Source organism: Bos mutus, chromosome 10, assembly GCF_027580195.1.
Source record: "Bos mutus isolate GX-2022 chromosome 10, NWIPB_WYAK_1.1, whole genome shotgun sequence".
NCBI lineage: Eukaryota > Metazoa > Chordata > Mammalia > Artiodactyla > Bovidae > Bos > Bos mutus.
The window spans coordinates 83,070,201-83,097,810 of NC_091626.1; the positions used below are offsets into that span (position 1 = coordinate 83,070,201).

Below are 27,610 nucleotides of genomic sequence, written 5' to 3' on the forward strand. Positions count from 1 at the left end.
GAGTTCCAAAAAACCATCTACTTCTGCTTATTGACTACACCAAAGCCTTTGACTGTGTGGATCACAATAAACTGTGGAAAATTCTGAAAGAGATGGGAGTACCAGACCACCTGACCTGCCTCCTGAGAAAGCTGTATGCAGTTCAAGAAGCAACAATTAGAACTGGACATGGAACAACAGACTGGTTCCAAATTGGGAAAGGAGTACGTCAAGGCTGTATATTGTCAGCCTGCTTATTTAACTTATATGCTGAGTACATCATGTGAAATGCTGGGCTGGATGAAGCACAAGCTGGAATCAAGACTGTTGGGAGAAATATCAATAACCTCAGATATGCAGATGACACCACCCTTATAGCAGAAAGCGAAGAAATAGAGCCTCTTGATTAAAGTGAAAGAGGAGAGTGAAAAAGTTGGCTTAAAACTCAACATTCAGAAAACTAAGATCATGGCATCTGGTCCCATCACTTGATGGAAAACAGATGGGGAAACAGTGACAGACTTTATTTTCTTGGGCTCCAAAATCACTGCAGATGGTGACTGCAGCCATGAAATTAAAAGATGCTTACTCCTTGGAAGGAAAGTTATGACCAACCTAGACAGCATATTAAAAAGCAGAGACATTACTTTGCCGACAAAGCTCTGTCTAGTCAAAGCTATGGTTTTTCCAGTAGTCATGTATGGATGTGAGAGTTAGACCATAAAGAAGGCTATGCGCCGAAGAATTGATGCTTTTGAACTGTGGTGCTACAGAAGACTCTTGAGAGTCCCTTGGACTGCAAGGAGATCAAACCAGTCAATCCTAAAGGAAATCAGTCCAAAATGTTTATTGGAGGAACTGATGTTGAAGCCAAAACTCCAATACTTTGGCCACCTGATGCGAAGAATTGACTCATTGGAAAAGACACCAATGCTGGGAAAGACTGAAGGTGGGAAGAGAAGGGGATGACAGAGGATGAGATGGCTGGATGGCATCACCGACTCAATGGACATGAGTTTGGGTAAACTCCGGGAGCTGGTGATGGACAGGGAGCTCTGGCGTGCTGCAGTCCATAGGATTGCAAAGAGTCGGACACGACTGAGAGACTGAACTGAACTGATCTATAAGATACAGTTATGGCCCATTTTATTCTTCTAAAACTTTGGTGTGGCAGATACGATGCTTCATGACCCTATTTCATTATATTTTTCCTAGGCATAGAGGAAGATTAGCCTTCCTTATGGTTACAGGCCATGAAACTGGGTTCCAGTCATGAGAATGTAAGTGAAATTGAATGTGCCTCTTCTAAGTGTGCCAATAAAATCTCCTGTGCAAATCAACTACAATCTCTCTTCCCTTCTGCCACAAATTCGGAGGCTACCTACGAAAATGGTGGCATCAAATAATGTAAGGAGACATAGCTTGGAGGAGAGCTGCAACGAGAGTCATCCAACCTGCATCAGACTGCAAAGTGAACATTTACATAAACAAAACTTTATTGCTTTAAGCAAGTGCAATTTGGACATTATTTGTTAATACACCACCGCCTTGTCAATCCCATCTAGTATGCTTGGGTTATTTTTATAATCCTCAAAGTTTGTTTCAGTGACTGTATTTCATCATTTTTTTCATTATTTATTGTGTATTTATTATTATATAGATTTCCAAATTTAAGGGCCCAAGAAGCTTAAAATGCACCCTAATACAGCAACCCATTCAAAGTTACAGAAAGCTGAGGTTTTCTGTATCTCACTGGCTGCCCTTTCCTTGTTTGTATTCCCAGCTGCAATGCTCAACACCCACATCTGTACATAAGGCAACTGAGCAGCTGACACCTTTAAAGAGCAGTACTTTGAAGGCCTAACAACACAATTTTGACTTGCTAACTGCCTCTGAGGACACTAAGCATCTAGTAGATATACTGGGAGGAGGAGTCAGTCACAATCTACAAATCTGTCGATCAGTGCTGGACCCCAGCTGGCCTCAGTACTATATAAACCAAAGACAAAAGAGGTACTTTCAAGATTAAACAAGAAGTGATCATACATGTTACATGTTCTTAGGTTATGCAATAATCCCTCCTGCTCAAGAGCAAGCTGACTATTTGGAGGAGAAACTATGCAAATTTACATAGGTAGAAAGAGCTGGATTAAAAAGAGCCTTTACATATGGATTTGATACCTGGTTGGGCAACTCTGCGGTGCAGCGCAGCCCAAAAACAAAACCCAGCCTTTATACACCATCCCCATCCGCCAGTGTTCAGAACCGATAGACAGGCGTATCTGCGGGTACTGCCTGTTCACCTCCACACCACTGCAATAAAGCGATTACAGCAATAAAGTGAGTCACATGCAGTTTTTTGGTTTCCTAGGACGTATAAAAGCTATGTTTACATGATACAGTAGTCTATTAAATGTTCAGTTGTGTTATGTCTAAAAAATCAATGTACACACCTTAATTTTATTTATTTTTGTTGGCATTTTATTTTTTTTTAAATTTATTTATTTACACACCTTAATTTTAAAACACTTCATTGCTAAAAAACATTAACCGTTACCTGAGCCTTGAGCAAGTTGTAATCTTTTTGCTGGTACAGGGTTTGAAATATTGCAAGAGGTACCAAAATGCGACACAGAGACATGAAGTGAGCAAATGCTGTCGGGAAAATGGCACTCACAGATTTGCTTGACACCGGGTTGCCACAAACATTCAATTTGTAAAAAACACAATCTGTGAAGTGCAGTAAAGCTAAGCACACTAAAACATGGCTTGTCTGTACTAGAAACCACACAGTCATCCCTCGGTATCCGTGGGGGACTAGCTCAGGACACCCCTACCCCACGCTCAAGTCCCTGAGTTCTCTTTATCCACGGCCCTCTATCGGAGGGTTCACACGACCAGAGTGTAGGCAGCACACAATCCCGGGCAGGGTGGCTCCATCAACGAGGAGTCCAAGGACACAACTGTGGTCCTATGGAGCCTTGTGAGTGTGATGCGAATACTACATTTCCATAAAAGTTCAGAAAAGTAGAGAAGCAGGAAGAGATGTAAAATGAGCTGCAATTCCCCCACTTAAAGATAAGCACTGCTACCCTTTCAAGATTATCTGTTTTGTTTTTTCCTGTACATTACACAATATACCTTAAAATTATGATACTATTAAATATACTATTTTATAATTGGGTTGTTTAATATTTTATACATATTTTTCTGTGCCATCTCAATTTCTTCTATAACATTCCTAAATGGTATCATAGTACTGAATCAAAACTTCCAACTTCACAGGTTTGACTTGAAAGATCTGGGTCAAGGATTGCCACAGTACTTCACAGGGCCATCTGCATCAGTAAGCTAATTGGTGGACAGACTTTTTACTACTGAGGAAAAAGTAATGTGCGTTCTGTAAATACTTTGGGTTCTATGCTTTTGCTTTGACTTTTTTTGCTCTCCTAGAAAAGTTCCTTCAAAAAAACACTCTAGTCTTGCTTTTTTTAGGGGAAAGGTGATTTATTTACACCCAAGACAAGATAGAGGCTTTCCCAGGAGCCAGAACTAATAGCTACAGTTAGTGGTACCAAAAAAAAGTGAAGATCCAAAAAATTACTAGTGGACCTGGACTACTAATCTTGCTCTGCAGTTTTGTATAGAGTTTCAGATATTTTTTCTACACATATACAAGTATCTAATTTTAATCACAAAAATGAGATTCTATTGTACTTGCTCCCTTGTAACCTGCTTTTTTTCATGAAAAAAAAAAATCATAGATATATTGGGAATTCCCTGGCAGCCCAGTAGCCAGGACTCCACACTTTCACTGCCGAGGGCCCAGGTTCAGTCCCTGGTTGGGGAACTAAGATCCCACAAGCTACACAGTATGGCCAAAAGCAAGCATAGTTATACGTTAATTAAAACTAGTCAACATCATTTTTTTCAGGACTATATACCACATTTTATGGATAGAACACATTTAATGACCTAATAAGCTAATCTGTAACATTTATATGGTTTTAAATTTATCATGATAAATAATTTTATGGTGAGCATTCTTGTATTTTATGGTGAGCATTCTTGTAACTAGATAGAGTAAATTCTTAGCTTCCCTGGTGGCTCAGAGGATAAAGCGTCTGCCTGCAATACAGGAGACCCAGGTTCAATCCCTGGATTGGGAAGATCCCCTGGAGAAGGAAATGGCAACCCACTCTGGTATTCTTGCTTGGAAAATCCCATGGATGGAGAAGCCTGGTAGGCTATGGTCCATGGGGTCACAAAGAGTCAGACACGACTGAGCGAGTTCACTCCCACTAAGCACTAGGTTGATGACTATGTGCACTTCTTTAAAAAATTAAGAAAAACTAAATAAATGTGAGCTTGAAATAAATGTGAGCTAAAGTATGGGGAAAAAATCAGACATTGAAAGACTGAAAAGAATTACATATAATATTAAAGTTATTTGTACATTACGATCCTTGGAGAAGGGAACGGCTACCCACTCCAGTATTCTGGCCTGGAGAATTCCACGGACTGTATGGTATGGGGTGGCAGAGTCAGACACGACTGAGCAACTTTTACTTCACTTCATATATTACGATATATTTTACCCAGGACCTCTCCACAGGGGACCACAAAGAGCCAGGGGAAAATACAGAAGGCAAGAGAGCACTGTTGCCACCAGGTAATGCCATTACTACACTGCTAAATATACATCACTGAGAAGACCATTATCAAGGAAGATTACCAAAGATAAACAGAAGCAAAGAGGAACTAAACAGCCTCTTGATGAAAGTGAAAGAGGAGAGTGGAAACAGTTGGCTTAATACTCAACATTCAAAGAACTAAGATCATGGCATCCAGTCCCTTCACTTCATGGCAAAGAGAGGAGGAAACAGTGGAAATGGTGACAAACTACTTCTGGGCTCCAAAGTCACTGCAGACGGTGATGCAGCCATGGACTAGGACGCTTACTCCTTGGAAGGAAAGCTATGACCAACCTACATAGCGTATTCAAAAGCAGAGGCATTACTCTGCCCACAAAGGTCCGTCTAGTCAAAGCTATGGTTTTTCCAGTAGTCACGTATGGATGTGAAAGTTGGACTATAAAGAAGACTGAGCACCAAAGAACTGATGCTTTTGAACTGTGGTGTTGGAAAAGACTCTTGAGAGTCCCTTGGACTGAAGGGAGATCAAACCAGTCCATCCTAAAGGAAATCAGTCCTGAATATTTATTGGAGGGACTGATGCTGAGGCTGAAGTTCTAATATTTTGACCACCTGATTTGAAGAGCTGACTCACTGCAAAAGACCCTGATGCTGGGAAAGATTGAAGGCAGGACGAGAAGGGGACAACAGAGGATGAGATGGTTGGATGGCATCACCGACTCACTGGAGATGAGTTTAAGCAAACTCCAGGAGATGGTGAAGGGAGGGGAGCCTGGCATGCTGCAGTCCATGGGGTCACAAAGAGTCAGACATGACTGAGTGACTGAACAACATAAAAATGATAAAACTTGTTTAACCATAAAGACAGGATACAAAGCCCCTAGAGCAGATAGCTTTTATCCTACCACTATGATACTGGGTTTTGTATTTTTTTTAATAAAGGAGAGCTACTGATTTGGAAATTCAATCATTCAACAATAGTTGTTAAGTGTCTACTATATGCAGGGTTTCCCTGGTGGCTCAGTGGTAAAGAATCCCCCTACCAATGCAGAAGATGCAGGTTCAATCCCTGGGTTAGGAAGATCCCCTGGAGAAGGAAATGGCAACCCACTTCAGTATTCTTGCCTGGGAAATCCCATGGACAGAGGACCCTGGCTGGCTACAGTCCATGGGGTTGTAGAAGAGCTGGAATGACTTAGTAGTAGACAAAACAGACCAAGTTATAAAACAACAAATGAATTAATAAGTATCTATAGCAATAGATAATGCAAATGTCAGAGTAAAAATGTTATGCATGAAGTAAAATAGGGACATGTGATAAAGGGATATGTAATGACGACCCTATATGCAAGGCAGCAAAAGACACACAGATGCAAAGAACAGACTTCTGGACTCTGTGGGAGACGGCGAGGGTGCGATGATCTGAAAGAAAGCACCGAAACATGTATATTACCATGTGCAAAATCGATGACCAGTGCAAGTTCTATGCCTGAAGCAGGACGCTCAAAACCGGCGCTCTGGACAACTGCAAGACGGGGTGCGGGGGGGAGGAGGGGCTTTCAGGACGGGGGACACATGCACCTGTGGGTGATTCACATCAACGTACGGCAAAAACCACCACAATACGGTAAAGTAATTAGCCTCCAATTAAAATAAATTCATTAATTTTTTAAAAAAGAGTAGTGGATGTTCTATTTTAGATGCTTGGTCAGGGGAGGCATTTCTGAAGACCTCTTTGGGCAGAGGTGGGAGTGAAATGTGAAGACTATCTCAAGCAGAGATCAGCAAGTACAGAGGTCCTGAGACAGAAGCATGTGCAGCAGCTCTGAGGAAACGCAGGGAAAGCCCTGAGAGGAAAGCACAGCAACGAAGGCAGAGAGGAGAGCAGGGCCCGCATCAGAGCCCAGAACAGTAAACAAACGTCAGATAGGGGATCAGGGACTGAGGGCTGGGATGAAATGGCAATTTCAAGGGAAGCAACAGCACTACTACTTATGACAAGAGTAGCTCCCATTTTCTGAAAGCTTAGTGTGAATCAGGCTCTAATCTCATGTCGCTCTCAGAGCCACGTGAGGCAGGTAGTGCCTTTCACAGATGAGGGACGGAAACTCAGGACAGCAGAGATGAGACACACCTCCTACTTGACTTAAAAATTCAAAGCAGTCATTTCTGGAGAACCTGGCTGATAAGCTTACCAAGTAAGTAAGTGAAGTCGCTCAGTCGTGTCTGACTCTTTGCAACCCCATGGACTGTAGCCCACCAGGCTTCTCTGTCCATGGGGTTCTCAAGGCAAGAATCCTGGAGTGAGTTGCCATTTCCTTCTCCAGGGGATCTTCCCAACCCAGGGATCGAACCCAGGTCTCCCACATTGCAGGCAGACACTTTAACCTCTGAGCCACCAGGGAAGCCCAAATAGGAATAGGAAAAAAAAATTAACAGGAAGTTTAGGGTTAATCCTCCTCGACTTCTCTGCTAGCTCTCAGCTGCAGCCTCTACTGGGAGAGTCAAAAAGAAACTGGCTTTGCTTTTCACTTTCATTTTCTTATTTCAATGGCAGAGCAACAATCTTTCTCGTCTCCTGACTGACAGGCTTCACAGGCCAGTGCCTGTGACTCCGCAGGAGGAAGGGTGCTAGGAGGCAGTGGACCTCAGCTCTAGCAACACCACAGTGTTACAGCGATCACCCTGACACGGGCGTCCCCGCGGCTCAGGGGCAGAGAATCTGCCTACCAGTGCAGAAGACTCGAGTTGGATCCCTGGGTTGGGAAGATCCCCTGGAGAAGGAAATGGCAACCCCCTCCAGGATTCTTGCCTGGGAAATCCCATGGACAGAGGAGCCTGGTGGGCTACAGTCCATGGAGTCGCAAAAGAGTTGGACACGACTGAGTAACTAATACAACAACCCTGAATATACTGAATACAGGGATGGTACCCAGGAAGTCGTATCTATTAATAGTTCCAAAGGTGGTTCTGTTGCACAACTAAGAGAATAAAAGACAGCATAAAAAGCATGGGCTCTGGAGTTAGACCAGGGTTCAAATTATGGCTCTATAATTTATTAACTGTAAGACTCAAGTGCCTAGTTTCTTAAAGCTTGAGGTTTCATCTGAAAAAAAGGAATAATGCTATTTGCCCTACATGATTAAAGTGAAGGATAAGTCAGAGTATTTGATAGTATATTATGACAGATGCCTAGAAAATAGGTGTTCAACATATACTAAGTATTTAGAGTTGTCAAAGTTAAGCTTTATCATTAAAATGAAAAAAAGAATTCGAGATTCAAGTTGAAGGAAACAAAAACATTTAAATGTAAAACTATCAGCCCTAACCAAATTATTGACCTGCTGATTACATAGCTTGCATACACTTAGGAATCTTGATGAATGTTTACTTATAGTAATGTTTTTGGAACTTCAAGAAACTCTGATCAATAATTACCCATTAAAATAGTAATTCTGAAGCATGAACATTAAATACAAAACACTGATGTAACATCCTTATCTTGTTCTCTGTACATGAACAGATATAACATGCCTGTAACTGCTGAAATATTGGCCAGTGAGGCCATCTCAGCCCTCTAAGAAACATACGTACATGTCTACAGAGACTAATAAAATGATGTTCTCATATGGCTCTGTAGACCTGGCCTATGAACTGAAATTCTTTCACATTGAAAAATCCATTTATACAATTTTAAAAAGTAATATGAATTTCAATCTCAAAAACGACAGAATGATCTCTGTTCGTTTCCAAGGCAAATCATTCAATATCACAGTAATCCAAGTCTATGCCCCGACCAGTAACGCTGAAGAAGCTGAAGTTGAACAGCTCTACGAAGACCTACAAGACTTTTTAGAACTAACACCCAAAAAAGATGTCCTTTTCATTATAGGGGACTGGAATGCAAAAGTAGGAAGTCAAGAAACACCTGGAGTAACAGGCAAATTTGGCCTTGGACTACAGAATGAAGCAGGGCAAAGGCTAATAGAGTTCTGCCAAGAGAACGCACTGGTCATAGCAAGCACCCTCTTCCAACAACACAAGAGAAGACTCTACACTTGGACATCACCAGATGGTCAACACCGAAATCAAATTGATTATAGTCAGACAAAGATGGAGAAGCTCTCTACAGTCAGCAAAAACAAGACCAGGAGCTGACTGTGGCTCAGATCATGAACTCCTTATCGCCAAATTCAGACTTTAACTGAAGAAAGTAGCAAAAACCACTAGACCATTCAGGTATGACCTAAATCAAACCCCTTATGACGATACAGTGGAAGTGAGAAATAGCTTTAAGGGGCTAGATCTAACAGACAGAGTGCCTGATGAACTATGGATGGAGGTTCATGACATTGTACAGGAGACAAGGATCAAGACCAGTCCCAAGAAAAATAGATGCAAAAAAGCAAAATGGCTGTCTGAGGAAGCCTTACAAATAGCTGTGAAAAGAAAAGCAAAAAGCAAAAGAGAAAAGGAAAGATATACCCATTTGAATGCAGAGTTCCAAAGAATAGCAAGGAGAGATAAGAAAGCCTTCCTCAGCAATCAATACAAAGAAATAGAGGAAAACAACAGAATGGGAAAGACTAGAGATCTCTTCAGGAAAATTAGATATACCAAGGGAACATTTCATGCAAAGATGAGCACAATAAAGGACAGAAATGGTATGGACCTAACAGAAGCAGACGATATTAAGAAGAGGTGGCAAGAATACACAGAAGAATTGTACAAAAAAGATCTTCATGACCCAGATAATCACGATGGTGTGATCACTGACCTAGAGCCAGACATCCTGGAATGTGAAGTCAAGTGAGCCTTAGGAACCATCACTACGAACAAAGCTAGTGGAGGTGATGGAATTCCAGTACAGCCATTTCAAATCCTGAAAAATGATGCTGTGAAAGTGCTACACTCAATATGCCAGCAAATTTGGAAAACTCAGCAGTGGCCACAGGACTGGAAAAGGTCAGTTTTCATTCCAATCCCAAAGAAAGGCAATGCCAAAGAGTGCTCAAACTACCACACAATTGCACTCATCTTACACACTAGTAAGGTAATGCTTAAAATTCTCCAAGCCAGGCTTCAGCAATACATGAACTGTGAACTTCCAGATGTTCAAGCTGGTTTTAGAAAAGCAGAGGAACCAGAGATCAAATTGCCAACATCCACTGGATCATGGAAAAAGGAAGACAGTTCCAGAAAAACATCTATTTCTGCTTTATTGACTATGCCAAAGCCTTAGACTGTGTGGATCACCATAAACTTTGGAAAATTCTGAAAGAGATGGGAATACCAGACCACCTGACCTGCCTCTTGAGAAACCTGTATGCAGGTCAGGAAGCAACAGTTAGAACTGGACATAGAACAACAAACTGGTTCCAAATAGGAAAAGGAGTACGTCAAGGCTGTAAATTGTCACCCTGCTTATTTAACTTCTATACAGAGTACATCATGAGGAATGCTGGGCTGGAAGAAGCACAAGCTGGAATCAAGACTGCCGGGAGAAATATCAATAACCTCAGATATGCAGATGACACCACCCTTATGGCAGGAAGTGAAGAGGAACTAAATAGCCTCTTGATGAAAGTGAAAAAGGACAGTGAAAAAGTTGGCTTAAAGCTCAACATTCAGAAAACGAAGATCATGGCATCCAGTCCCATCAATTCATGGCAAATAGATGGGGAAACAGTGGAAACAGTGTCAGACTTTATTTTTTGGACTCCAAAATCACTGCAGATGGTGACTGTGGCCATGAAATTAAAAGATGCTTACTCCTTGGAAGGAAAGCTATGACCAACCTAGACAGCATATTAAAAAGCAGAGACATCACGTTGTCAACAAAGGTCCATCTAGTCAAGGCTATGGTCATGTATGGATGTGAGAGTTGGACTATAAAGACAGCTGAGTGCAGAAGAATTGATGCTTTTGAACTGTAGTGTTGGAGAAGACTCTTGAGAGTCCCTTGGACTGCAAGGAGAGCCAACCAGTCCATCCTAAAGGAGATCAGTCCTGGGTGTTCATTGGAAGGACTGATGTTGAAGCTGAAACTCCAATACTTTGGCTACCTGATGGGAAGAGCTGACTCATTGGAAAAGACCCTGATGCTGGGAAAGATTGAGGGCAGGAGGAGAAGGGGACGACAGAGGATGAGATGGTTGGATGCCATCACTGACTCAATGGACGTGGGTTTGGGTGGACTCCGGAAGTTGGTGATGGACAGGGAGGCCTGGTGTGCTGCGGTTCATGGGGTCGCAAAGAGTCGGACACGACTGAGCGACTGAACTGAACTGAATATGAATTTCTACTGCTACCCATGACATAATAACTAGTATTGGACTTATCCTCTCTCACATCCTGAACAGTTCTTAATATAGACAAAATAGATAAGCCTACTGTTTTCAGGCACTGGACAACCAGCAGCATAAAACCAATCCTTGAAAGAAGGGGTATACATGAGGTGAACAGTCTCAGTAAGTAGAGGAGGCAAACTGGGTTGCTGAGGTGGCTGGAATTTGTAGGACAAAACACTATAGAGAAAGGAGTGGTGAGCGGTGAGACAGGGACAGAAATCTGCAGGGATACTCCCCTTGGGTCTCTGACCAAGGCCTGGGCCGTGACTACACAGTGTGAAACTCTATCAGACCTAACATACAGTGCCTGCTGCATGGTTGAGAGCTGAACAAAAACTAACAGAGGTCAAGGAGTGCTTGGAGCCAACCGGATCTCTGAGCCAGCCACAGTGCAGGGTCTTCACTGAGCATCAGACACATTCAAATGAGATGCTACAAGTCCTACTTTCAAAGTAGAGATCAAAGAAGAAGTAAGACTCTCACTATTTGCAGATGACATGATCCTCTACATAGAAAACCCTAAAGACTCCACCAGGAAATTACTAGAACTAATCAATGATTACAGTAAAGTTGCAGGATATAAAATCAACACACAGAAATCCCTTGCATTCCTATACACTAATAATGAGAAAACAGAAAGAGAAATTAAGGAAACAATTCCATTCACCATTGCAACGAAAAGAATAAAATACTTAGGAATATATCTACCTAAAGAAACTAAAGACCTATATATAGAAAACTATAAAACACTGGTGAAAGAAATCAAAGAGGACACTAATAGATGGAGAAATATACCATGTTCATGGATTGGAAGAATCAATATAGTGAAAATGAGTATACTACCCAAAGCAATTTATAGATTCAATGCAATCCCTATCAAGCTACCAACAGTATTCTTCACAGAGCTAGAACAAATAATTTCACAATTTGTATGGAAATACAAAAAACCTCAAATAGCCAAAGCGATCTTGAGAAAGAAAAATGGAACTGGAGGAATCAACCTACCTGACTTCAGGCTCTACTACAAAGCCACAGTTATCAAGACAGTATGGTACTGGCACAAAGACAGAAATATAGATCAATGGAACAAAATAGAAAGCTCAGAGATAAATCCACGCACATATGGACACCTTATCTTTGACAAAGGAGGCAAGAATATACAATGGATTAAAGACAATCTCTTTAACAAGTGGTGCTGGGAAATCTGGTCAACCACTTGTAAAAGAATGAAACTAGAACACTTTCTAACACCATATACAAAAATAAACTCAAAATGGATTAAAGATCTCAACGTAAGACCAGAAACTATAAAACTCCTAGAGGAGAACATAGGCAAAACACTCTCTGACATACATCACAGCAGGATCCTCTATGACCCACCTCCCAGAATATTGGAAATAAAAGCAAAATAAACAAATGGGACCTAATTAAACTTAAAAGCTTCTGCACATCAAAGGAAACTATTAGCAAGGTGAAAACACAGCCTTCAGAATGGGAGAAAATAATAGCAAATGAAGCAACTGACAAACAACTAATCTCAAAAATATACAAGCAACTCCTACAGCTCAACTCCAGAAAATAAATGACCCAATCAAAAAATGGGCCAAAGATCTAAATAGACATTTCTCCAAAGAAGACATACAGATGGCTAACAAACACATGAAAAGATGCTCAACATCACTCATTATCAGAGAAATGCAAATCAAAACCACTATGAGATACCATTTCACACCAGTCAGAATGGCTGCGATCCAAAAGTCTACAAATAATAAATGCTGGAGAGGGTGTGGAGAAAAGGGAACCCTCTTACACTGTTGGTGGGAATGCAAACTAGTACAGCCACTATGGAGAACAGTGTGGAGATTCCTTAAAAACTGGAAATAGAACTGCCTTATGATCCAGCAATCCCACTGCTGGGCATACACACTGAGGAAACCAGAAGGGAAAGAGACACGTGTACCCCAATGTTCATTGCAGCACTGTTTATAATAGCCAGGACATGGAAGCAACCTAGATGTCCATCAGCAGATGAATGGATAAGAAAGCTGTGGTACATATACACAATGGAGTATTACTCAGCCATTAAAAAGAATACATGTGAATCAGTTCTAATGAGGTGGATGAAACTGGAGCCTATTATACAGAGTGAAGTAAGCCAGAAGGAAAAACACCAATACAGTATACTAACGCATATATATGGAATTTAGAAAGATGGTAACGATAACCCTGTATACGAGACAGCAAAAGAGACACTGATGTATAGAACAGTCTTATGGACTCTGTGGGAGAGGGAGAGGGTGGGAAGATTTGGGAGAATGGCATTGAAACATGTGAAATGTCATGTATGAAACGAGATGCCAGTCCAGGTTCAATGCATGATGCTGGATGCTTGGGGCTGGTGCACTGGGACGACCCAGAGGGATGGTATGGAGAGGGAGGAGGGAGGAGGGTTCAGGATGGGGAACACATGAGAAATAAAGGAATAAAAAATTAAAAAAAAAAAAAATCCTCTGATAAAACATAATGGAAAATAATACATATGTGTATAACTGAATCACTTTGCTGTATTGCAGAAATTAACACTATAAATCAAGTATATTGCAGTTACAATAAAGAAGCAATACTCTCTCCCAGGGCAGTTGTGAGGATCAAGAAAGTATTTGCAAAAATCCCTAATTTAGCCCTGTTTTGGTCTCAACTATTTAAATGCATGTCTATATAAACATATCCGTATATATGTGTATGTGTGTGTGTATATATATATAAAACCCAGGATGAATATGAATATGTATGTATACTGCCCCTCATGTACTACCACGAATGTAAGCTTTTCCTCACAAATTCCATGACCACAGTTTCCCACTCACAAAACAGAACACGAGAATATGTATTCTCTGTAACATAATAGAAAAATGTACAACTATCAATATTATTACTAACTTTACAACAAGGGCACTGAAACTTCTCTTAGGCTCCCTTAGTCGTGTGGAACATAGACCAAGGGTATCTCCCAGCCTTGCAAATAGCTGAGAAGAGAAAAACAAAGAAGGGGAAGGCCGAGTTCCAAAGAATAGCACAGAAAAAAAAAAAAAAAAAAACAAAGTAGAGATCACAGCTCAGAGTCAAAGGCCATGTCCTCAAATAACAAATTCAACACTTACCTGCCCTTCTTCTCCTCTCAAACATCACTGTAATGATCTCTTTTTTTTTCATGCTCTCTTTTTAATATTCTAAAAATATTTATTTTTAAATAGATATTTTATAAAATTACCTTATGAAATTTTGAAACCAACATTCAAAACGTTTTCAAAAGGTTATGTAAGGGAAAGACACCTTTCTATCGCTGCCCTCAGTCTTCTTCCACAGAAACAAACCCAATTACCAGTTTCGATCAGCACTAACCAACAGGATTTTCTGCAGTGATGGAAATGTCCCATACCCACGCTGATACAATAGCCAGGAGCCACGGCGACTGCTAACTACTTGACGCGTGGCTAGTATGACCGAGGAAGTGGAAGTGTAGTTTCACTCAGTGTAAGTAAACTAAAACACATTCAGTCGTGTCTGACTCTTTGCGACCCCATGGACTGTAGCCCACCAGGCTTCTCTGTCCATGGGATTCTCCAGGCAAGAATCTTGGAGTGGGTTGCCATTTCTGCTATCTTCTCCAGCAGCTCTTCCCAACCCAGGGATCGAACCCGGGTCTCCCGCATTGTGGGCAGACACTTTAACCCCTGAGCCACCAGGGAAGCCCGTTACTCAGTTTACTGAATTTAAACAGGTACATGTGATCAGCGGCTAGTGTATTGGGCAGTGCACATCTAGAGAATCCTCTGAGACCAGCAGTCTTCTAGGTTGGCTACACAATACAGTCACTTATGAAGCTGCATCTCACATCAGATCACAATAAATGTCTCTGGAGTGGGACTCAGACATGGGTCATTACTTTTTTTTTACCTTACCATGATTCCAGTATATGGCCAAGGTAGAAGTCTTCTGTTCTAGAAAATCACTTATTTTTTAAATAGAGTAGCTCTACCTAAAGTCTAGTCAAGGCTATGGTTTTTCCAGTGGTCATGTATGGATGTGAGAGCTGGACTATGAAGAAAGCTGAGCGCCAAAGAATTGATGCTTCTGAACTGTGGTGTTGGAGAAGACTCTTTGAGAGTCCCTTGGACTGCAAGGAGATCCAACCAGTTCATTCTGAAGGAGATCAGCCCTGGGATTTCTTTGGAAGGAACGATGCTAAAGCTGAAACTCCAGGACTTTGGCCACCTCATGCGAAGAGTTGACTCATTGGAAAAGACTCTGATGCTGGGAGGGATTGGGGGTAGGAGGAGAAGGGGACGACAGAGGATGAGATGGCTGGATGGCATCACTGACTTGATGGACGTGAGTCTCAGTGAACTCCGGGAGTTGGTGATGGACAGGGAGGCCTAGCGTGCTGCAATTCATGGGGTCGCAAAGAGTCGGACACGACTGAGCGACTGAACTGAACTGAACTGACAAATCTCAGCATAGTATATCTTCTATGTATATAGTGTGTCTGGAGAATAGATATCTGGGAAATGGATATCATAGTGTATCTGGGGAAAAGAGACAGGATTGGGATCTGGAGGGGACAAAGGGAGGCTTCAATTTATCGGTTATGTCTTTTTCCTTTAACAATAATACCAATAACAGAAATATCTGAAACAAATGTGGCAAGATGTTACATCATTTTTTTGTTTTTTAATTTTTAGAGGCAGTAGATCCTTGACTATTCATTATATTATTCTCTATGCTTTTCTGTATGTTTGAAACGTTTCTAAATCTAAACTACAAGACTCCTGTAAAATCTTGTGACTAGCTCCAAACCAACATGAAAAACAAACCAAGCCCATTAAGATCTGGCTCCCTGCCTCTGGAAGCTGAGAGGCTGAAGCAGCAGGCATCACGCTGAGCACAGGCGCGTGCGACACCCCCGGGGCCGCTGCAGAGCTGCATCTTAGGGCGGCTCAGCAGTGCTCTGCTGTGGTCTCTAGTGCAGCCCTGGCTGTTGTGAACAAAACCGCCATCCACACCTAAAAGTCGGCTTTTAATTTACAAGGATATGCTCTTTTCTCCACTTCCCTCTGTGGGGTTACTGCTCTGTAGTCTTTAGGGACTCCACATACACACCAGAACTTGTACTGGTGTAAAGAATTATTACATAGATTACTTCAGGGAGAAAAGACAATACTCAATAAAAGGAGTGACAAGGAGATAAAAATATGTTTCTAATGATATAAACACTCGGGGCCATAACAGTGGCGGCTGGGACTGATAAATGCAGCACAGGCTGCACACCAGGCACTACTCTTGGTGGCGGTGGTTTAGTTGCTCAGTCGTGTCTGACTCCCTGCAACCCCATGGACTGTAGCCGCCAGCCTCCTCTGTCTATGGGATTTCCCAGGCAAAAGTACTGGAGTGGATTGCCATTTCCTTATGCAGGGGATCTTCCCAATCAAGGGATCGAACCTTTGTCTCCTGCTTGGCAGGGGGATTCTTTACCACCAAGCCTCTTGTGGTGCTTTGCATTTAAACCTCACATCCACCCTATGAGGTTGAAACTGTTACCATCCTATCTCACTGATAAGGATAAGGGCAAATAAATGGTCACATGCCTTTGAAAATACAGAGCCAAGGGTTTGAAGCCAGCAGTTTGACTCTAGAGACCACTGCCCCGCCGCTAAGCATATTCTGGAAATTCAACCATACACATTCATTGGGACCTTGGATGTGCAAGGCATGAGCATACTGCACGCTCAAGGCACAAAGACACAGCAAGGCTTTCCTTTGTGTTTGCTCTGACGGACTGTACGGCTCAGAGTTTCTTTTCACCAGTGACTGTATTAAAATAGTCTTTATACTCAAAATACTTCTGTAAAAGCACCAACAGTCCAGAGATTCAAAATTAATCCAGAAGACTTCTGGTTCCTGGGTCTGCATATACGGAGCTTAGAAGTTGCCACTCTAGCCTAACAACAAGGAAACAGCTAAAACAGGCGGAAAAATCAACAGCTCTTCTGGGTCCATAAGAAAGAGGAAGACACAGGGCAAATTGCAACCATCATACAAGAGAGACAGGCAAATACAGGGAGTCTTGGCTTACAGGAGAGACTAGTGAACAGAAACCGCCACAGAAGCCAGTGCCAGGGCAGGGAAATCTGAACTGTACCTGGTTAATTGCCAGAGGTTCAGTATGGATAGCTCAGAGTTAAAACTCTAGGGGGCCCAGTCACATAGGGGGCTCCCACAAAGTTAGGGAATTTACTCCAGGAGTTCAAGTAGATTCCCAGGTAAATAGTGGAGAAAACCCCCTGAGGGTTGGGGGAGGGCAAAAGGAAACAAAGCATTCTGTTCCTAATAAAGTCTGCTCTTTGCAGAAACCAGTTAAACAGCACCTAACTTGCTAGGGCATTATCAGAGTCTAAGTGACCTACCGAAGGAAAATACCCAACTCTAGCTCCCTTGAGCCACCCTGTCCCACCTGAGAGGGGAAGGAAAAAACTGAGAAGCCCTTGTGAAGTTCAGAATCCAGAGGCACAGGCTCACTGAAAGGCTGAGAGCCAACCGCAGAACAAGAGAGAGCGTCCCCTCCCCACAGCTCACCAGCAGGGCTGCGCCCCTGGCGTGTGTGCCACGCTGAGGCATCAAGAAAACCCACAAGGCACACTGAAAGGCACGGAACGCTCTGCGAGCTTCAGAACAGACATGGCAGGAATGGCGGGGCTATCAGCCCGGGAACGCAAAAGAACTGCAAGTACGACGCTAAGAACTCCATCAGATAAAGTAGACAGCAAGCAAGAATAGATGGGCAATCAAAGTACAGAGATAGAAATCCTAGAAAGAATAAAAAAGAAATACTAGAGATCAAAAACACTGTAACAGAGATGAAGAATGCCTCTGATGGGATTATTAGTAGACTGGACAAAACTGAGGAAAGAAGCTCTGAGTTAAAGGATTTATTGATAGCATCCTCAAAAACAGAAAAGCAAACAGGACAAAGACTGGAAAAAAACAGAACCAAATACCTAAGACAACTATAAAAAGTGTAACGAGAATACCAGAAGGAGAAGAGAGAAAAGAACAGAAGAAATATCTGACATATAATGACAGAATTTCTGCCAAATTAATGTCAAACACGAAACTACAGATCCAGGAAGCTCAGAGAACACAGAGCAAGATAAATGCCCAAACACACAAACAAAAAGACTACTTCACAGCATATCATTTTCAAATTACAGAAAATCAAAGATAAAGAAAAACTAACCCACTGGTGCACTTTGGTGGGAACATAAACTGGCGCAGCCACGTGGGAAACAGTGGCGGCTTCTCAACACCAAGAGCAGAGCTCGCAGGCGACCCAGCAGCGCACTCCAGGGCAGACACACAAACAGCAGAACCACGGACTGAAGAGAGACATGCACCCTAACGTTCACAGCAGCATTATTCACAAGTGCCAAGATACGGAAGCAGCCTAAGCGTCCAAAACCAGATGACAGACAGAGAAGATGTGGAGCGCGCGCGCGCACACACACACACACACACGCACACACACGCAGGAACACTACTCAGCGTGAAAAAGAGTGAACGTTTTGCATCCGCAGCAACGTGGATGGACTTGGAGGGCACCAAATGAAGCCAGAGAAAGAGAAATACTGGGTGATGTCACTTACATGTGGGATATAAAAATTACAACAAACCAGTGACGAAAACAAAAAAGAAGCAGAGAAGCAGACTCAGAGATACAGAGAACACTCTAGTGGTCACCAGTGGGGACAGGGAAGAAAGGGGGCATACCAGGGTAGGTGGGACAAGATAGCTATTTTATGGAATTATATGCAATCATGTGGGTGAAACTTATGAAAATTATAAAGCACTATAGAATTTAAAGAACCTTTCATTTAATTTTTAAAAAGTAAGCACAATATAAAGAGATTAATCAACCTAAACCTCAGTGAATCTAGGACTAGGGTAAGTACTGCAAAAATTCAGAAGAATACATGGTCCTTGCCCTCAATATTTCTTTAACATCTAAGCCAGTGGTTCTAAAACATTGGCAAAGACCAAAACCACCTGGAGAGCTTGTTAAAATGCAGACTGTTCGGCTACATTCCAAGAATTTCTTATGCTGTCCGTCTGGAATGGGACCTAAGAATATGTGTTTCTATTAAATAAGTTCCTGGGTAAGGCTGACACTGCTGGTTCAAGAACCAACTTTAAGAATCACTGGATTACTTCATGGCCTTACAAAAAAAACATGCTCATCCTTACTCCTTATTTATCAACTCATGTTCTTGCTCTTGCCCTGAACTTTACTTGGAGGGAATACACTGTGAACTGGCAACTCAAAAGAATACAGATATGAAAGAATTTGAGAAGACGGCGAAACTATGCAAAGGAAAGGACTAACTGCTTTTGCCTTAAGAGTCAAACATATTTGAACTTTTTCTTGATGGCTCAGAGTTATTGTTCATGATAGTCATGCTGTGTTCAAGCTACTTATGTTTATTAAAAGTATAAGTAGTTTATTTCTTTCAAGCTAAATGTTCCTAGATTGCAGTGCTGTTGATATTCATTCATTCATTTGGACCTTAGATACTCAGCAATTTCAGCCACAAACAATGAGCTAAAACTACAGAAATAATCACGGAGATTGCAAAGGAATGAAAACAGCAAAGAAGAACCAAAGATATGCTGTTACTTCCTATTTTTCATAATAAACTGGAGTCAGCATGGAAGGGTATCTACGATAGCTAAGAAACAAACATAGAAATGGTAAGGAAACAGAGAGACATGAAAAAACTGCATGGGATTAGGGCAGCAGCAGTGACACAGACCAAACAGAAAGAAAGCAGCAGACATACTAATGAAGAGACATACACTGAGCAGAAGTGGCCGTAAGAGAAGGAAAAAAGTGAATAAGCTACTTAAATTGTAGGGTGATTAACTGAAAAGACATGCCAAGTCCTAAAAACCTATATAAGGGTTTTATTCTGCCATATTAAAGAGTACCAACACCACCACAACCTGGGAACATTTAGCCTGAAGGAAAGAAACCACATATACTTTTAGTAAACATAAGCAGCTTGAACATATAGCATAACTGTCATGAGCAATAACTCTTGAGTCATCAAGAAAAAGTTCAAATATGTTTGACTCTTCAGGCAAAAACAAGTATTTTATACACTTTAGCAAAATTTTCCATAAAAATTATATCTAAAACAATTATATTCTGGGAATTAATAGGTAGTTAGTTAACTAAAAATAGTGGTCCCCAAGATACATATGACTTTTCTCAGATGTTACTCAAAAAAACAACAGTCACATGAAAAATAAGATGATTGCTTCAGTTAAAATCTAGTAACTTTTACTTACCAACAGGAACATCTTCAGCTTTTGCAAGGTCATTCTCTTCTATTCCAGGCATGCCTGCATCACCACCTCGTTTGATTTGTTCTGCTCAAGTAATAAAAACATAATTCTGTATTTTTCCTTACATACAATGAAGGAATGTAACAATCAGTTTGTAAAGCAACGGGCCACATCGAATGAGTATCTATAAATCTTTCTACGATACAGCTATAACTCTATAGACTTATTATTTTTTTCTTCTCTGTTAAAGGATTCAAATTTGAAACAGATACCTAAACATAATGGAAGAAAAATCAAACAATATTCTTTATGAATGAAAATGTTCACTTCAAAGTGAGAAGAAGTCAATCCCCTCTTAACACAAAATAATAGTAATACCTTTCCCATGTGGAATATGATGGCTTGAGGGTTCTTCATTCTTGCCTGCACCGTTCTCAGCAACTTCTGGAATGTTTTTAGGCACTGCATGATTGTCCGTATCCAATTCATTTCCACCTTTTGATTCAAACTTGTGGGCCTCTTGCTGTGAGATTAAGATTTGCTAACAGTAAGTATTTTTCAGCTCAAAATGTTAAACTATTGACACAACTAAATATTAGTTGTGTTAACTAAATATTCTGAAACAGTTCATTTTTTTTGAAATACATACCATGGGTCCAAATTCCAAATACTTAATATTTTGAAACAGTTCATTTTATTAACTAAATGTTAATATTTAGTTAATATTAACTAAATATTCTGAAACAGTTCATTTTTTTGACTAAATATTTTGAAATAAACTAAATATTCTGAAATACATACCATGGGTCCAAATTCCAAACACTTAAGAGATATGGGATGTAATATTATTTTTTTGTTCAGTTTTTATACCTAACATGAAGTCAAAGAATAAGTTTTTTTTTTTTAAGTCTCTAATTACAACAAATGGCCTAAAATGTTAGGCAGAGGTAATGCCCTTTGGCTATGCTGAGGGAGTGACTCAGTCAGAAGAGTCTTGCTGAGCGCTGGCTGCAGAGGCCTGGGGGAGCATGGGTTCTGTACGGCATGTTTTAACCAAGCAGGAGGGCAGACAGCAGGAGGCCGGCACCCAGGGACCCCTCAAGTGGGATCGATGGCTGTCGACACTGGCAGGTTCTTCTCCCAGCAGAAACAGCAAGGTGGAAAACAGGCAAAGCCTTGCCAGGTGCACCGGCCACTCAAGCACAGAAGGATGGCAGAACAGTACACAAGCCAGTGCTCCCTGTAACCTACCTCACCTGACCATATCGCCTTCTGGGAAACCTGAATCTTCAGTTTATGATTGCTGCTGCTGCTGCTGCTGCTGCTGCTAAGTCGCTTCAGTTGTGTCCGACTCTGTGTGACCCCATAGACGGCAGCCCACCAGGCTCCCCCGTCCCTGAGGTGTTCCAGGCAAGAACACTGGAGTGGGTTGCCATTTCCTTCTCCAATGCATGAAAGTGAAAAGTTGAAGTGAAGTGGTCGGTCATGTTCGACTCTTCGCGACCCCATGGACTGCAGCCTATCAGGCTCCTCCGTCCATGGGATTTTCCAGGCAACAGTACTGGAGTTGGGTGCAGGTTATGATTAAGCCTGATTCAATCCTGTGGGTCCCAGTTTTCTCTTAACTGGTTGAGCTGTCTCACGGAAAACTGGGAGAGGGACGGAATCAAGTACACACGCTTGGGTTGCCATATTAATATTTAATGCATAATAATATTAGCGTTAAATGCTTTGCCAACTCTAAAACGCTATGCAATGTAATCACTGGTAACATTATAAAAAAACAACAGTACTACAAGATCTACAGGAACTCTAGAAACATAGGAGCCAAACGGTAAGAATTTGTCATAATAAAGAAGAATGGGCACTTTGACCATCAAGTGTAGGTATTCCAGTGTACCAGGCAATACTTCTGCCATGTCTCCTAGTTTGCAACTTGTTTTCAAGCCTGTCCTCTAGTACAGATAAATGAATAGTTTTAAGGAAAACAAAATAAAACTGAGGCTTAAAGAAGTTATATAGTTTGTTCAAGATTACAAAGCTGGAGAAGTATGGAAAGGGATTCAAACCATCTTTCTTACTCCCACAGGATTTGGGAACTTGATAAGCTATAGCCAATTTTCAGAGCTTAACTGCTGATGTGTGAAATGATAAACTGAAATTTCTGAACATATCGGTATAAAGGCCAAAGGTGAGAAAATCTGTGAGGTACACAACCTAAGCCATCCTGCATCTCTGTGCATTTTCGCTATAATGCCACATTATAAGGCAACTTCCATAGTAAGTACTCCACAGCTTTATGATATGGATAAAGCAAAGAAACAAAACTTAAAAGTCAACAAACTACTCGTCCAAAATACTTCCCCGTTTAAAACAATTAGCAAAGATATTGTCCTTTGATTCATTATTAATGCAATAGTTTTCTGTGAATGGACAATAATAAATACAATTAATAAAATAGGATGGCTTTCTAAATTCAATATTGTTGATTTGGTAAAGGGGCCACCTAGTTCTTTTTTAAATATAGTTTTTACTCTGAAATAATTTAAATTTATAGAAAAGTAATTACCAATCACTCAATTTCCCTTAGTGTTAACATCACATTAGCATGATACATTTGCAAAACTAAGAAAACAACATTAGTACATTATTAACTAAACTGCAGCCTTTATTTAGATTTCACTACTTTTTCCATTAAGGCCTTTTTCCGTTCCAGCATCCAATCCAGGATATTATACTGCATTTATTTAATTAATTTATTTACTTACATTTTTACTACATTACATTTAAATACTCAGGTCTTCTTAAGTCTTCTCTGTGCTCAGTCGTGTCCAACTTTTTGCGACCCCAGGGACTGTAACCTGCCAGGCACCTCTGTCCAGGGGATTTCCCAAGCAAGTATACTGGAGTGGACTGCCATTTCCTTCTCCAGGGGATCTTCCCAAACCAGGGACAGAACCTGTGTCTTCCACGAGTCCTGTGTTGGCAGGAGGATTCTCTACCACTGAGCCACCTGGGAAACCCAAGTCTCCTCTGGTCTGTGACAACTTATCTTCCTTTGTGATAGCATGAAAGCAGTAAACAAATGACTGTGGCTGTGTTCTAATAAACTGTATCTCTAGACATTAAGATTTCAGTTTCTTACAGCTTTCCCATGTCATAGAATATTCTTTTGATTTTTTTAACCATTTTAAAAATGCAATAACCACTTTTTTTGGCCGATGGGCAGTATGGAAAAAAAAGGCAGGAGGTTGCAGTTAGTTTGCTGACCCCCTCCTTAGAGTAATTTCTAAGACAGGCATGTACTTGGTTAAAAAAAAATCCCTGAACACACCTTATACTTGTTTCTTATAGCTTATAATGGATTTGTTCCTATGAAAAACAACTCAGATTTTACAGAATCAAGTCGTGGTAGCTGAAGGGTAGGAACTGAGGGTGAGGAGCAGAACGAGGCGCTGGTGTGTCATCCTAGAAAGACGTTCTCTTAAGAGAACTTAAGGTTAAGCACCTCCATTTCTCTCCACCTTGTTCCATTTAGGGCAGCATAAGGGCAAAGAATGGGACAGGATATTAGTTAAATAACAATATAAAAATAGGCTAAAATAGAAGAGCAGAAAGAGAGAACTACACTTGCCAAGAGAAAGGAAAAAGCTGATATATACACTTCTTGGGAGAAGAGAACACGCTCATCCCATTTATATGATGGGCTCGTAACACCACAGTTCCATATACACTTCTTGGGAGAAGAGAACACACTCATCCCGATCATACGATGGAGAAGAGAACACACTTAAACACCGCAGTTCCATATACACTTCTTGGGAGAAGAGAACACACTCATCCCATCATACGATGGGCTCGTAATACCACAGTTCCATATACACTTCTTGGGAGAAGAGAACACACTCATCCCATCATATGATGGGCTCGTAACACCACAGTTCCATATACACTTCTTGGGAGAAGAGAACACACTCATCCCGTCATACGATGGGCTCGTAACACCTCGGTTCCATATACACTTCTTGGGAGAAGAGAACACGCTCATCCCATCACACGATGGGCTCGTAACACCGCAGTTCCATATACACTTCTTGGGAGAAGAGAACACGCTCATCCCGTCATACGATGGGCTCGTAACACCACAGTTCCATATACACTTCTTGGGAGAAGAGAACACGCTCATCCCATCACACGATGGGCTCGTAACACCACAGTTCCATATACACTTCTTGGGAGAAGAGAACACGCTCATCCCATCATACGATGGGCTCGTAACACCGCAGTTCCATATACACTTCTTGGGAGAAGAGAACACACTCATCCCATCTTCTTGGGAGAACGATGGGCTCAAACACCACAGTTCCATATACACTTCTTGGGAGAAGAGAACACACTCATCCCGTCATATGATGGGCTCGTAACACCACAGTTCCATATACACTTCTTGGGAGAAGAGAACACACTCATCCCGTCATACGATGGGCTCGTAACACCGCAGTTCCATATACACTTCTTGGGAGAAGAGAACACGCTCATCCCGTCATACGATGGGCTCGTAACACCGCAGTTCCATATACACTTCTTGGGAGAAGAGAACACGCTCATCCCGTCATACGATGGGCTCGTAACACCTCGGTTCCATATACACTTCTTGGGAGAAGAGAACACACTCATCCCATCACACGATGGGCTCGTAACACCACAGTTCCATCAGCCTCTGGTCCTCTTCCTTTTGTGTTCTATGCTCCTGCTGCTAAGTCACTTCAGTCGTGTCCGACTCTGTGCGACCCCACAGACGGCAGCCCACCAGGCTCCCCTGTCCCTGGGATTCTCCAGGCAAGAACACTGGAGTGGGTTGCCATTTCCTTCTCCAGTGCATGAAAGTGAAAAGTGAAAGTGAAGTCGCTCAGTCGTGTCCGACTCTTCGCGACCCCATGGACTGCAGCCCACCAGGCTCCTCCGTCCCTGGGACTTTCCGGGCAAGAGGACTGGAGTGGGCGCCATCGCCTTCTCCAATTGTGTTCTATAGGGTTGGTCAAAAGGCTCGTTCAGGTTTTTCTGTTAAGATCTTACAGAAAAAGCGAACAAACTTTTGGCCAAACCACTGCTATGCCCCTCTGCGCACGCAGGGTCCCGGCAGTGTCTGCTGGCTGCCCCGGGGCCTCAGCCCCACTAAGGCAGCTCACTTGTGCCTGCCATCTCCCCGTAACCTACCCCATGTCTCTGCAAGGAAGGCTGAAGACAGACAGCAGCTGTTTCACTTTATGGGTAAAAAGAAGATGCCCTCAATATCATGTTGCAAAATGGTGAAAAAACAGAGCACGAAAACCTGGTTTCCTGAGCTTCTAGTCCTTTAGGTGAGAGACTACCAGAGACCAAGAAAAATACTTTTCACTATTCAATCTCTCTTTACTCTAAATCACAAGACTGTATACAAACTACAGCTAGTCAGACTAGACTACAGGGTGTGAAAAATGAATGTCTTCATGACTTGTAAATTTCAAATTCCTTCTATTTCTAGCAGGACTTCCATAATATTTATCTACTGGAACTGTATGACTTAATAAAAGAATTTGCCACCCCCAAAATATGAAAATAGTCGCTAGCATTTCATTTCTGTATTTTAAGAAAGGAATTAGAAACAACAAAGATTGATAAGTAAAAGTTTCTCAAATTTTTTTCCTATTTCTCAAAAGTGTGGCGCATTCATTTTGATATTTGGCAAAACTAATACAATTATGTAAAGTTTAAAAATAAAATAAAATTAGAAAAAAAAATACGAAGTAACTGATTTTTCAGTAACATGATTATCCACTTACAAACTGAGAAATAAACAGCAAAAATTACTTTTAAAAGTCAGGCAAAAGTTATTTAGCTCAAAATTAGTTTTAAGAGCTGAGGTTATATTTTTGCAAATGTTTAATTTACTCAGTACTAAAGCCACTGAAGTCATTTTTAGAATTACATAGGCTAAAATACTTAAAAATATAATGTTTTATGACAAAAATACAAAATTTAACTTCTAAATTATAAGATTTATAACAAGAACATATTTTAAGTATTTTTAAAATTTACCTTTTGTTCCTGCAAAAACTGGTCTGCTAACTTTTTAATATTTTCTTCATGCTGAGCTCTTAACTCCTTGATCTGTTGTCCACACTGAAAACTAAATTAGAAAGTCATTCTTTTAGACTATAATATCTTGAGTTGATCTCAAAGATGTTTAGAAGCTGAAAACATACATCTATATGGATAAAGCATTCAGTCAGCAGGAGAGTGGATAGGAGAGGACAAAGAGCAGACATGAAAATAGCTCACAGTCAAAATCCTTAAAATACCCTAATCTTTAATAGAGGATAAAAATATTGATAAAGCTAATTAAAAAAACAGAAATTAGAAAGATGAATTTTTAAAAAGAAATTTTAAGCAGTTGCAGCAGATGAGTCATCAAACAGTATTGAGTTATCCAAAAAGTTCGTCTGGGTTTTTCTGTAAGATGTTATGAAAAACTCGAACTAATTTCTTAGCCAACCCAATACTTTCAACACAATAATAAAAGCCTAAACCATAAAAAGAGTAAGAACAGAAGAAACTAATAAAAAAGACAGAATGCAACCAGCAAGACAAAATGTAAAGGCACAAACAGATAAAATTATGAATTTCAACTGGACAAGCAGGCAAAGCATACAAAAAGATCATTCATGTAAAAAGAAACAAATAATAAATACATAGAAAAGTGTTGCCTTCTACCATTTAAAATGCAAATTAAGCTTCCTATATGTGTATATAGTGCTTTCCTTATTCCTATACTAGTGAAATTAAGTCAGAATTATAAAAGTCAATGTTGGTGGGGCCACAGGGAAACATTTACAGTATAAATTAGTATAGTCATTTTACAAAGCAATTTTCATATATGTGATAAGATCAATAAACATTCTATCTCAGAAGTTCTGTATTTGAGAATATAATCAGTGAAATAACATAAGAGGAAAAAAAATCCTTTTTGCACAAAGATTTTTATAGTTGATAATCGTAACAGTGAGAAAAGGAAAACTCCTACAGTGGTCCAGCAATTGGGAGAGATTAAACAAGCTCTAGCATACTAATACACTGGAATAATTTATTACCTCTAAGTATGTCAATCTTTAATCCTAAAGATATACAGAAAATTACTGAACACTATTAGATTAAAAAACATATATGTAGTAGATGCATATTGACAAC

The 27,610-nt window shown here is 40.9% G+C and overlaps 1 protein-coding gene across 2 annotated transcripts in view; it reads right to left on the reverse strand.

Moving 5' to 3' along the window:
• GOLM2 (golgi membrane protein 2) overlaps positions 1–27,610 on the reverse strand; it is an 89,636-nt gene that overhangs the window by 22,807 nt on the left and 39,219 nt on the right. For both annotated transcript variants that reach the window (XM_005888603.3, XM_005888604.3), the window contains exons 4-6: positions 26,462–26,552; positions 20,762–20,906; positions 20,387–20,467 (exon numbers count right to left, since the gene is read on the reverse strand). In XM_005888603.3, the coding sequence (XP_005888665.2) occupies positions 20,387–20,467; positions 20,762–20,906; positions 26,462–26,552 (317 nt within the window). The remainder of the gene's footprint in view (positions 1–20,386; positions 20,468–20,761; positions 20,907–26,461; positions 26,553–27,610) is intronic.